This window comes from Podarcis pityusensis, assembly GCF_964106645.2.
Source record: "Podarcis pityusensis genome assembly, chromosome: Z".
Classification (NCBI taxonomy): domain Eukaryota; kingdom Metazoa; phylum Chordata; class Lepidosauria; order Squamata; family Lacertidae; genus Podarcis; species Podarcis pityusensis.
The window spans coordinates 11,736,719-11,748,614 of NC_138044.1; the positions used below are offsets into that span (position 1 = coordinate 11,736,719).

The 11,896-nt window shown below is 47.7% G+C and overlaps 1 protein-coding gene across 5 annotated transcripts in view; it reads right to left on the reverse strand.

Moving 5' to 3' along the window:
• The window catches only part of MVB12B (multivesicular body subunit 12B), a 110,282-nt gene extending 98,810 nt beyond the window's left edge, over positions 1-11,472 (reverse strand). Inside the window, exon 1 of one of the 5 annotated variants that reach the window (XM_080989660.1) lies at positions 11,103-11,472. Coding sequence is in view for 2 of the 5 variants with exons in the window: in XM_080989658.1 (XP_080845784.1) it covers positions 10,415-10,480 (66 nt within the window). In the remaining 3 variants the exon portion in view is untranslated. The other 4 variants (XM_080989662.1, XM_080989658.1, XM_080989659.1 and 1 more) reach the window with 4 other exon arrangements.
• Between the last annotated feature and the right edge of the window lie 424 nt (positions 11,473-11,896).

Here is an 11,896-nt window from a genome sequence, read left to right on the forward strand (position 1 = left end):
CTATGTGATCAACCAGCCACTATATATCTAGGGACAAAGAACACTTTGGGTTAACAGGCAGGCAGAGAGACTTACAAGGTGGTCAAGGCTGAAGACCCCTCAGTGAACTAACCTGAGCCCTGCAACCATCATCTGAGGCCCTTCTTCATGTGCTGGTGGGTGGCAACAAGACAGCAGTCCTTTTCTTCAGCGGCTCCCCATTTGTGGAATGCTCTCCCCAGTAAGGCCCACCTTACACCTTCATTATACATCATTAGGACCAGGCAAAAACATTCCTCTTTTCCCAGGCATTTCACTGATTAAACAATCTATGGCCTTTTAAACAGGGGGAGGTATTTTTTTGTTGCTTATCATATTATCTATTTTTGTGTTTTCACATGGTAAACTACCCTGTGATTCTCAGATAAACGGTGGTATAGAAGTAATTTAATAAATTAAAATAATGATAAAGAGCAGCCTAGTGGAACAGTGGCCATCTTTCAGAAAAAGGGCAGCATTTGCCAAGTGACCAAGTCAGGCATTCCTGGATGTACTTTGGCAGAAAGAACTACGTTCTCTCACCCCTGTTAGAAGATGCCAACAATAATCTGCCTTTGGGTTCCGGCGGGGGGGGGGGGGCCAGTAAAAAAGAGAGAAAGAGCAAAGGCATTGTCGGCTTGGAAGCACAAAAGCCTTCTTGTGGGTGTGTGACTCAGAGCGAGCGGCAGGGGGCGGGCAGGAAACCCAGCATCAATTCGGACTTTGTCGCTGGGCGCACAAAGACCCATTTTATAAAAGGAGTGGATGGGGGGGGAAGGCGGAAAGGGAGAAAACTCAGGCCCTTCTGTACTAGGCGGGGGCAATTGCCCACTTTCTTAGGGGGAGGAATGAGGGAGCAAATAAGAGGGCCCACCCCCACTTTCCAGCAGAGGAAACACCAGGTGCCTCTGAACACTCAAATCTACATCCACTGTGCATTCTGTTTTTCTCCACTTTGGGGAGTCAACTTGTGGTGGAAAGACGCCAGTGTCTAATTAATGCTGATGAGTGAAGTTCTTGCATGCTAACTAGCAATGTGCCTTTCCCACACACTTATTTTGCCCCATTTCTCCCTCTCCCTTCTCCCTTCCATCTCCCACCCCCAAAGAAATCTTCTGGGTTTCCTATTGCTTGGACCCTTTGGACTGGCTCACCTATTTGAATATGCATAGTATGTCACTTATTATCTCCAGGATGGTGAGCAGTAAGAGAGAGGCACTATCTCTCACGGGAACAGCACACCTAGGAAACTGACATGCCCAGTCAGGCCACTGGGTCCATTCGAGCACACTGGCTCAGCTCATATCTAACACTAAGCCCAACCATAATCATAACCATTATATTTATTATTAAATGTGATACAGAAAAATAGGGGTGGCTGGTTTTGCTGCCCAACTCCCCAAGGAACTGAGTCCCCCAAGTCCATGATTGGGCAGAGATGAAAGGATGGAGGCAGGTTGCAGTGAAAGCAAGACAGATCTTTACTTTTCTGTTGCAACAGAGCTCAGGAATATCACATCCTGGCCTGCCTTAGCCATAGTAACCCCACTTTATGTGTGATGTAATTTCTGCCTGTTTGTAGAGGGGATGTCCTTCTTCTCCACGCCAAAATGCAAACCCTTAAAAGAGATGTTTCTTCTTGGTTATGGGTCTCTCTTGCCTCCTTGCTAGGAAGGGAGGGAAGTCTGTTGCAACAGAAAAATAAAGATCTGCCTTGCTTTTTCTGCATCCTGCCTCCATCCATTCATCTCTGACCGATCATAGACTTAGGGGACTCAGTCCCTTGGGGGGTTCGGCAGCAAAACCCAACCACCCCTCTTTTTTCTATATCAAATGCATTTATATCCTACTTTTCTCTGAAGCTGGGAATCAAGGCATGTTTCAACATTAAAAAAAATCTATTATAAAATATCAAGTCATAACAACAAACTAATTAAAAACAATTTTTAAAATACACTGGAACACATTTAGAACCAGCAAGTAAAATACAGTTTGCCCTGACGACAGCCCAGCGGTCAGCACCATCTGATCCTTAGTTTCCAAAGGCCTGTCAGAAGGATAACAAGGAGGGAGCCCATCTAACCTCTCTTGGGAGAGAATCCTATCTAGGGGAGCAGCCACAGAAAGGCCTCTCTCTCCTGTCACCACCTACTGGGCTTCTGGTGTTAATGGGACAGAGAGGTGGCAGCTTAGCATGAACTTAGCATAAACACAAAGCTATGCAAGCTCCCAGAAAGATTATCAAAAGGTTATCATGATGACTTTAAGATGTTAGAATGTTCACATAATCAGAAGAGCTTCTTATGTTTTTATTTCCAGAGGCCACTCTTTGCTGGCAGGGGGTCTCAGATTCAATACCAGGCATCTTCAATTGAAAGGATCGGGTAACAGGCAATGGGAAACATTGCCTCTTCTCTTTGCCTATGACCCTGTAGGACCACTGCCGGACAAGAGAAGTCAATACTGGGGCAGAAGGGCAAGCAGCCAGACCTGGTAGCGGGGTAGACTCCCAAGAAAGAAAGAAAGAAAGAAAGAAAGAAAGAAAGAAAGAAAGAAAGAAAGAAATACCTGCTGGGTCAGGCCAGTGGCCCATATGGTTAAGCATCCTGTTCTTATAGTGGCCAATGAGATGCCCCAATAGCAGGACCTGAATGCAACAGCAACTCTTCCCTCCTGTGGTTTCCAGCCACTTGTATTCAGAAGTACTGCTGCCTCCATCAATGGAGGTAGAATGCAGTAAGAGCCTTGCTGGTGGGTCAGGACAAATCAATTGACTGATTTATGGGGAATGGAAAGGTAGGGGATAAGAGAGGAAAGTTGTTGTAGGAGGAAGAGGTGAATTTAAAAGAACCAGGAAGGAACAATGAAAGAAACTGTTTGGCTGAGGGGGGGAATAAGGTACAAAGCTGAAATGAATGAGATAAGAAATTACAAAGGATGGGGGGGGGAAATATTGTGGAAGTGGGAAGGAAGAATCTAAAAGACAAAGCCTTCTTGGCTTAGAGCAGGCATAGGCAAACTCGGCCCGCCAGATGTTTTTTGGAACTACAACTCCCATCATCCCTAGCTATCAGGACCAGTGGTCAGGGATGATGGGAGTTGTAGTTCCAAAACATCTGGAGGGCCAAGTTTGCCTATGCCTGGCTTAGAGCAAATTCTACTTAAATGGGGAGGCCAAGGCACAATATCTCCAGAGCAAAATGTCTGTAATTTGAGCTACGGGATTCCTTGCCACAAGGAAAACACTGTGGCAAAAGAAAGTAACCATTTCCAAAGATAGATGAGATATCAATAGAAACTGATGTCATTAACTGCCAAATTATTATTCCACACTCTGCCTCCATTTTGTGACTGACTCTGCCTTTACACTATGTTTTTGTACCAGAAGGGGGGGGGGGCGGGAAGAGGCAGTAATTCTCAGTCATCTCAAGAAGGCCCTGAGTGTTGAAAGGTTTTAGAATTGCTGCTCAATCCTGGCCTGAAAGGAATGGCTCAAAATCTCAGCAAAACGTTAACCCATTGGACACAGGACAGACAAAATGCAAAAAAGAAAAAAAGAAAATCCAGCCTCATAGAAACCCTGTATGTTTCAGAATACACACACCTCAAACACAAAGAACTGTTCCTTGCTACACGGTGCTTTTCCATTGATCCAAACAAGCTGTTTTGTCTTGTTGCTAGCTGCCTCTTTAAGGGCATTCTTATTCTGCCTACAGGATGTGTCCAAATCAGACCTAAAAAGAGACCGGATATCGCTTGGGAGATTTAGATAAATATTGTTCTGAACTTTACACAGACCGTTAGATTTTGCTATCAGAGGAAGCAGCTGGCTGGGTCCCCTGAATACCCCACCTGTTTTGTTTTATTTTAATATTTACCATCTTTTGAACTTGCCATTAGGTATTGTGTCTGATACACAACTTCAGGATGACTTCTCTTTAAAAAGAAACGCCATGCATTACTGCAATGGGGGGGGGGACCCTCCTTTGGTTCTTAAGCCCTGCTATGATGACTGCAGCCAAGCTAGTCACCAGGCCAAAATACTGCAGACACTCTCCACGGCTGGTGGGCTCCTGGACCCTTGAACCCCTTGCGCACCCAACCGATAGCAAGCTGCCATGACTGTCATAGGAGCAACAAGGAATGGGTTTCCTAGCTTTGGAAGTTGCTGCAGGTGAGATAGAAAAATGGCATGTCTGCCTGGTTTGGAGATGACATGTCTTTTCAGCTCTTGAGCAACATCCTGGTTTTCAGTTGGCAACGCAAGTGTTTGCGGTGGGGAAACAGTGAACAGGAGCATAGGAAGCTGCCTTAAGAAAGTAAGAAGTGTCCTGCTGGATCAGGCCAATGGCCCATCCAGCCCAGCATCCTGTTCTCACAGTGGTCAACCTGAGCACAGGAGCACTCTCACCTCCTGTGGTTTCCAGCAAATTGGATTCAGAAGCATTACTGTCTCTGACCCTCACCCACTTTCTCCTCACCACGCTTATTTCTAATGAACTTCTATCATGTAGCCTCTTGCTTGCATTTTTGTTAAACCAAAGAGTCCCAAATAGTGCAACCTTTTCCCCATATGGGAGTCTCTCCATCCCAGATCATTCTGGTTGCCTTCATGCCCAGTCAAAACTGAGCTAGGCTGGCAGTGGCTCTCCAGGCTTCAGACATTCCCAGCCATTCCTGGAAATGCTGGAGATTGAACCTGAGACCATCAGCACGCAAAGCAGAAGCTGTACCACTGAGCTATGCTCCTTTCCCAGTACAGGGGAACAGGAAGCTGCCTTAGGCTGAGCCAGACCAGATGCTCTGCTCCCTAAACCACAACACTTTCCCCACTCAACAGGTCCTGGAAAATCTCCAAGCAGCTCAGCCCTACCACAGGCATGTTGCAAGGTCAATTCTGCTCTGAGCTGAAGGAGATGCTGCAATGGGGAAGGGAAATCCGATCATTTCCTTCACATCACACCTGATACCAGCATTGTTATCAAACAGGAAGCATGTCACTCAGCCCTGCACAGACAGACGCTTTAAGCCCTCCTGTGAAGCTTCCTGGAGCGAGAGCAAAGGAAGTGCAGTTTCAGCAACCTCTAAATACTCATTCTAAAAATGCTCACCCAAATTTGCACCAGGAAAGAAGTCTTCCTGCAATGACACAAAACTGCACCAGATGCACTCGGCTACATCCTCTGAAGAAACCCAACATGAGCTGGGCAGCTGTTCTATGGCTGGTATCTCAGCAAGGAGCAAAGAGGGGGAATCTCAATGTGATCCATGAACAAGGAATGAGCAGCAGAATTCATGTTGCACTGCAAACTGGCATACTTGTTGCAAGTGTGACAAGCATCAAATGTCACTCTCATAGTCAATCCACCCACCTTGGAAGTCACACACATTGCTTTCAACCTGGATGACACCCTGCTTCTCCTTCCCTGCTTTTTAAGACGTTAAAAAATTTGGCTCGAGTATCCTGCCACACAACTCCCTGGAAGCTATCTTAATCCACACCATATATTTAATGCACTCTTATGCCACTTCCAACAGTCGCTGCTTCTTCCCAAGAATCCTGGGACCTGGAGATTAAGGGTGCTGGGAACTGTAGCTCTGTTAGAAGTCTTAACAGCTCTCAGCACTCTTAGCAAACTTCTGTCCCTAGCATTTTACGGAGGAAGCCACAGATGTTTTTAAAAAGTCGTATCATGGTGCTTTAAACATAAGATCTAAGAAAGTGACCTAAGGAAACATCAGAACACAGACAATGTGGCATGCTAATTGTTTCTGTGTCCCCTCCCCCCAACAATGATATCTGCTCCCTGCAAACATCTAGCTCAGAATTGCCCAAACTCATTGCCTGCGACTCTCCAAGGTTTCAGGAAAGAGCCTTTCCCAGTCCTACCTGGAAATGCTTGGGATTGAAGCTTGGACCTTTTGGATGCAAAAATGCACAGCTCAGTTAAGAAGAAGAGGAGCTTGGATTTGATACCCCGCTTTATCACTACCCGAAGGAGTCTCAAAGCGGCTAACAATCTCCTTTCCCTTCCTCCCTCACAACAAACACTCTATGAGGTGAGCGAGGCTGAGAGATTTCAGAGAAGTGTGACTAGCCCAAGGTTACCCAGCAGCTGCATGTGGAGGAGCGGGGAAGCGAACCCAGTTCACCAGATTACGAGTCCACCACTCTTAACCACTACACCACACTGGCTCTCTTAAGCTACAGCCCCATCCATTAAAAGGCCGTGCAAGAGAGCCGTGTCTTTGAGAATCTGTTTAATGTGACCAGTATAGCTGGGTGGAAGAGGCCTACAATCAACAGACCTGCCAGCTCAGGTGTATGTACCCTGGATGCAGCATTGTCACCAGAAGCCCAGGTGGACTCGGTGTCACAGAAGGTCTGTTTTTCTAGCTTTGGCTGCCACCATTTCTGGACAGATGTACTCTCATGGTCTAGCAACCTCTCCAATTGGATTACTGTGGTATTTTGCTACAGGGGCTGCCCTTGAAGACCACTCGGGAACTTCAATTAATGCAGAATGTGGCTGCCTGAACTTTTAATTCCTATATAATCCCTTTTAAGCTAGTGGCCACCGACTCCCACTAACAAAAACAACACTTGCTTCTGAATGAACATGATTAGAATCGTACTGTCAATTATGCCTTGTGTGAAAAAAGTAGGCTATGTTTTGAGAGCCCTGAACTCATTCAAATGATCCTGAGTTTTAGATTTATAAAAGGAATGTTGCTCTGTATGTTTGTGTGCACACGCGCGCACACAACTGTTTGTAATTCTGTGCACTTATGTGGCGCGCCCTCTTTCCATTTCTAAACCAGGGTTGAGGAACCTGTACCCTTTCTAGATATTGCTGAACGACAGCTCCCATGGGCCCCAAATATTGATCACGCTGGTTGCAGCTGATGGGAGTTGTAGTTCAGAAACATGTGGAGGTCCACAGCTTAGCCACCCTTGTTCTAAACTTAAGTGACCTTTTATTTGCAAGTACAGTGCTCTAACCCCTTGACAATCTGGAGCTGCACATTGCTGTTCATTTTTCCAGCCGAGATGGAGCAATCACAACACCAGTCACCCCAACAAAGGTGCTGTTTTCATTTCCTGCAAGGTTTATCACTTTGTTTAAAGTGCTCTTAGGACAGAGCTCTCCACCCCAAAATGCTACAGCGATACAGTGGTACCTCACAAGACGAAAGAGTTTTTCGTTTTTTGAGTTTCTTTGCAAGACGAATTTCCCTATGGGCTTGCTTCGCAAGACGAAAAACGAAAACGTCTTGCAAGTTTGTTTCCTTTTTCTTAAAACCATTAATACCCAAGGTGACTTCGAGGAGCAACTCATAGCACGCAGTGTGGTAGCCTTTTTTGAGGTTTTTGAAGACTTTGGTGATTTTGAAGACTTTGGGAAACCGTGCTTCGCAAGACGAAAAATTCGCAAGACGAAAAAACTCGCAGAAGGAATTAATTTCGTCTTGCGAGGCACCACTGTATGTCTTAATAATACCTTTGTATTCATGCAGCAAGCAGTTCCACAGCTCTGTGACTCTTATCTTCAAAAAAATGATAAAGCTTCCCTTTCAAAGTGCAAAGTCCTGTTCATTGCAAGATTGTACACTTTCAGTATTAAAGAAAATTGATATATCTCACTGCAATGTGTTTTTTAAATGGCTCACATTAACTGGGATTGGAGTAAAAAAAATTCTTCCAGTAGCACCTTTAAGACCAACTAAGTTAGTTCTTGGTATGAGCTTTCGTGTGCAAGCACACTTCTTCAGATACACTGAAACAGAAGTTGCCAGATCCTTCTATATAGTGAGAAGGTGGGGAGGGGTATTACTCAGAAGGGTGGTGGGAATGGGAGATTGGCAGATAGCTGAGATGAGCCTGCTGACGACTCTTAACGACTGTAATAGGTCTTACAGGAAAAGGCAAGGGGTGAGAAGGTGAGAAATGGCTTAGTCATGTATAATGGGATAAGAATCCAATGTCTTTGTTCAAACCAGGTCTCTCCATGGTTTTAAGTTTGGTAATGAGTTGCAATTCAGCAGCTTCTCTTTCCAGTCTATTTCTGAAATTCCTTTGTAGTAAAACAGCTACTTTGAGATCTTGTATAGAATGTCCTGGGAGATTGAACTGTTCTCCTACTGGTTTCTCTGTTTTGTGATTCTTGGGATTGGAGTGTTGTAGAAATCATCCTACCTGAAGTGGTAACTAAGAGGTGGGTGTGAAGATATGAAAAATTGCACAGGTGTTTGTTGTTTGTTTTTAAAAAAGAACAGGGGGGGGGAATCCATGTTCATAAGAATGTATGGTAACAAGAGCCCTGCTGGATTAGGCCAATAGCCTACCTAGTCCAGCATCCTGTTTTTACAGCAGCCGCCCAGATGCCCCAATGGAAAACGCTCAAGCAGAACCCAATCACAACTCCTCTCCTGTGGTATTCAGAAGCACTGCTGCATCTGACTGTGGAAGCAGAACTCATTGGCAGTCTTATTCTCTATGAATATGTCCAACCTTCTTAAAGCCACCCGAGCTAATGGCCACCAGTGCCTCCAGTAGGAGCAAGTTCCCTAATTTAACTATGCGCCACATGAAAAAACACTTGTTTTTATCTGTCCTGAATTTTCCAATGTTCAACTTCAATGCAGACTTGATGGTCTTAACTTAGGCAAACTAAGGCCCGGGGGCCGGATCCGGCTCAATCGCCTTCTAAATCCGGCCTGCGGACGGTCCGGGACTCTGTGTTTTTGCATGAGTAGAATGTGTGTTTTTATTTAAAATGCCTCTCTGGGTTATTTGTGGGGCATAGGAATTCGTTTTTTGTGGGGCATAGGAATTTTTTCCCTTCAAAATATAGTCCAGCCCCCCACAAGGTCTGGGGGACAGTGGACCGGCCCCCTGCTGAAAAAGTTTGCTGACCCCTGGTCTTAACACTAAGGTAGTTGGTTCCCTCTGGCCTCCCTCTCTACTTTGCTTGACAACTAGCTCACAGATAAGGAACCTGTGACCCTCCAGGTGGACTCCAATACCCATTACTCCCTGACCCGTGGCAATGTTTGGCTGGGGCTGATGGGAGCTGGAGTCCAGCAACATCTAGAGGACCACAAGTTCTCCAAACCATGACCTCGCCTGGAGAACTCAAGAGCTCACTCACAAGGATGTGACTTTTGTATTCACCTCATAAATGTATTGTCCTATGGATCTGTCTTATGTTACCTTACTTTTTAAACAGGAAGAAACACACAATACACTTAAAGCACATTCAAAGCCTGTGACACCCTCCTCAAAGGATCCTGGGAACTGTAGTTTGTCAAGTGTGCTGGGAATCGTGAGGGGAAAACTACAGTCCCAGGCTCTCTGTTAAATGTGCTTGAAACATATTCTGTGGCTCTGCCCAGAGAGACAGAAACACACCCTACCAAGAAGACAGTGGATGACAGGTTTAACCCTTGTATTAAACCTGTCATCATGTGTGTAGAGAGATTCTCATCAAAGGACTGGGAAATCAGCTGCCAATCAAAGCAGGGCGCACCAGCCAAGGCCAAGCAGTCAACAGTTCAACCCAGTATACAGTGGTGCTTCACAAAGTCGACAAATGGCAGGGTGGTACCAGCTGGTAGCCAGAGGGTTATAAATACCTAGCCAGAGCATCATGTGACATACTGAATAACATGGGCTGTTGTATCCAATGCTAGGCCTACTCAGAGTAGACCCAGTGGAAACAACAGACCTGATTAAGCCATGGTTATTAGTTTCAGTAGGTTTACTCTGAGTAGGTCTAGCCCCATGGCATGTGCCTGGCTGGATTTCCACTGATTGGTTAGAATCTACTGATTGTTTGGGATATCCATATATACTTATAGTTCCCCCTGGATCAGATGGACAAGGGATGGAAAGAGATATTTAGGCTGAAGGCCAGTCCATTGTTATGAATCGTTACCAGGAAATCATTTCTTTCTTCCTTAATCCAATTCCCATTCTCAGGCTCCCAGAGGATTTTGAACAAGGGAAAGCTGTGTCCACACAATGAAAGGAAGCGGCTGAGGGATGCCCCCACCATCACTAGCACCCTAGAGCACGTTTTGTTGTTTGTCGGCTTGTTTTGAGTACCTCCCCCCCCTCAATCCAGGAGAAGCATCCTATCTATTGCGGTGGAAGCCCCGCTTGCAACAAAAGGCAGCCCTGCAACACAAGGTGTGTGTAGGGTTTGGAGGTCACAAAACCAAAAGGTGAGGTGGGGAGGGGGAAAAGGAAGCAATGCAAAGCCCTCACCCCCAGGGAGAAAAGAGAAGCAGGGGAAGGAGAAGGCGCAGGGCCCAGTCCGGAGTGGGGGGTAAAGGGGGTGGGTGGGCCAGCCGGGCCTGGCCCCGAAGGCTCCTTGGAGGGGAGACACTTAACTGTTGCCCGGGGCGCTGGCGGCGGCTGATCCCGGCTCCCCCGTTTCAAGCAGAAGCAGCTTCTCATTGCCCGGCAGGGCGGGGAGCGGAGGCAGGAACAGGAGGAGGAGGAGAAGCGGAGAAGCAGCGGCAAGTGGGAAGGAGAGGCGGCCCTCTCAGGGCCCGCAGGCGGCGGCGGCGATCCTTACCCGGGCGGGCGCGCTAGACCGAGCCCCCGCTCCCCAACAGCCCGTTGCACCGAGCGCAGGAGCCCATCAGGAGCCGAGGCCGCCGGCGGGAGCCATGGGCGAGGGCGGAGGAAGGCGGCCGAGTCGAGCCTGGCGCCGCCTCTGAGGCGCTCCGACGAGGAGGAGAAGACACCGGCGCCGCGGCGCAAGCACAGAGCCCCCTGCCTCCCGGAGCCCGCACTGCCGCTCGCTCTGCTTTCTCGATTCACCTCCCAAGCACCCTGACCGGCCCAGAGAGAATGAATGGGCGAGCCTGGCCCCCGCCCCGAACGAGCCTCCTGCGTCCCAAGCGCAACCACCAGGGGCCCCTCGGAGACTTACGCTTTGCGCCCAGGGCGCACGCCCAGGCAGCCCTTCCCAAATGGAATCCTTTGGCCTCGCGGTCTCCACCACGCCGAGGCCTCCCGTAGAGTTGCCGTTTAAAAATACAGTAAAATTAAAAATCACGCCCGCCCTCTTTACTACCTTGGGGGAGGCTCCCGATAGGGCGAGGTGCCCCTAGCCGAACGCCTTGTTCTCGCTTCCCTACGCACGGCGTGCACGTGGTTGAACCCTAGGCGTCTCCTGGTGGTGGGGGAGAAGAGCCCCAGGGTGGCACCTGGCGAACACGAGAGCTAGAGGTGCCTCTTCGGCTGCAATCCTATGCAGCTTTGGCTCAGGAGCGCATATACAGCTTCCCAGCGCAGGAGGCAGTAATGCTTCTGAATAGCAGATGCTGGGCACCGCGAGCGGAGAGAGTCGCTGTTGCGCGCGGGCCACGCTTTCAAAGGTTCCATTAGCCTGTGAGTACAGGATGCCAGATTAGATGGGCCTTTGCCCTTTCTCAAGGCAGCTGCGCATCTTCATTGAGCGATCCACTGCAATCTCCAGTCCTCCTTGGGCCGTCATCTCGATTTCAGACCCTAGCTGTTGCATATACGGAATTAGGAATTATTTACTTATTGCATTTATATCCCACCTTTCCCTCCAGTTAGCTCAAGGTGGTGTGTGTGGTTCTCCCCCATTTTATCCTCACAAAAATCCCGTGAAGAGCGTTAGGCCCATAGCTGTCAACTTTTCCCTTTTCTTGTGAGGAATCCTATTCGGAATAAGGGAATTTTCCTTTAAAAAAGGGAAACGTTGACAGCTATGGTTAGGCCAGTGACCCGCCCTAATTCATCCAGGGTGCTTCATGACTGTGGGTATTGATCCTTGGTCTCCGAAGTCCCGGCCCAACACACTTCACCAGTACACAACACTGCCCCAGTGTGCATCAG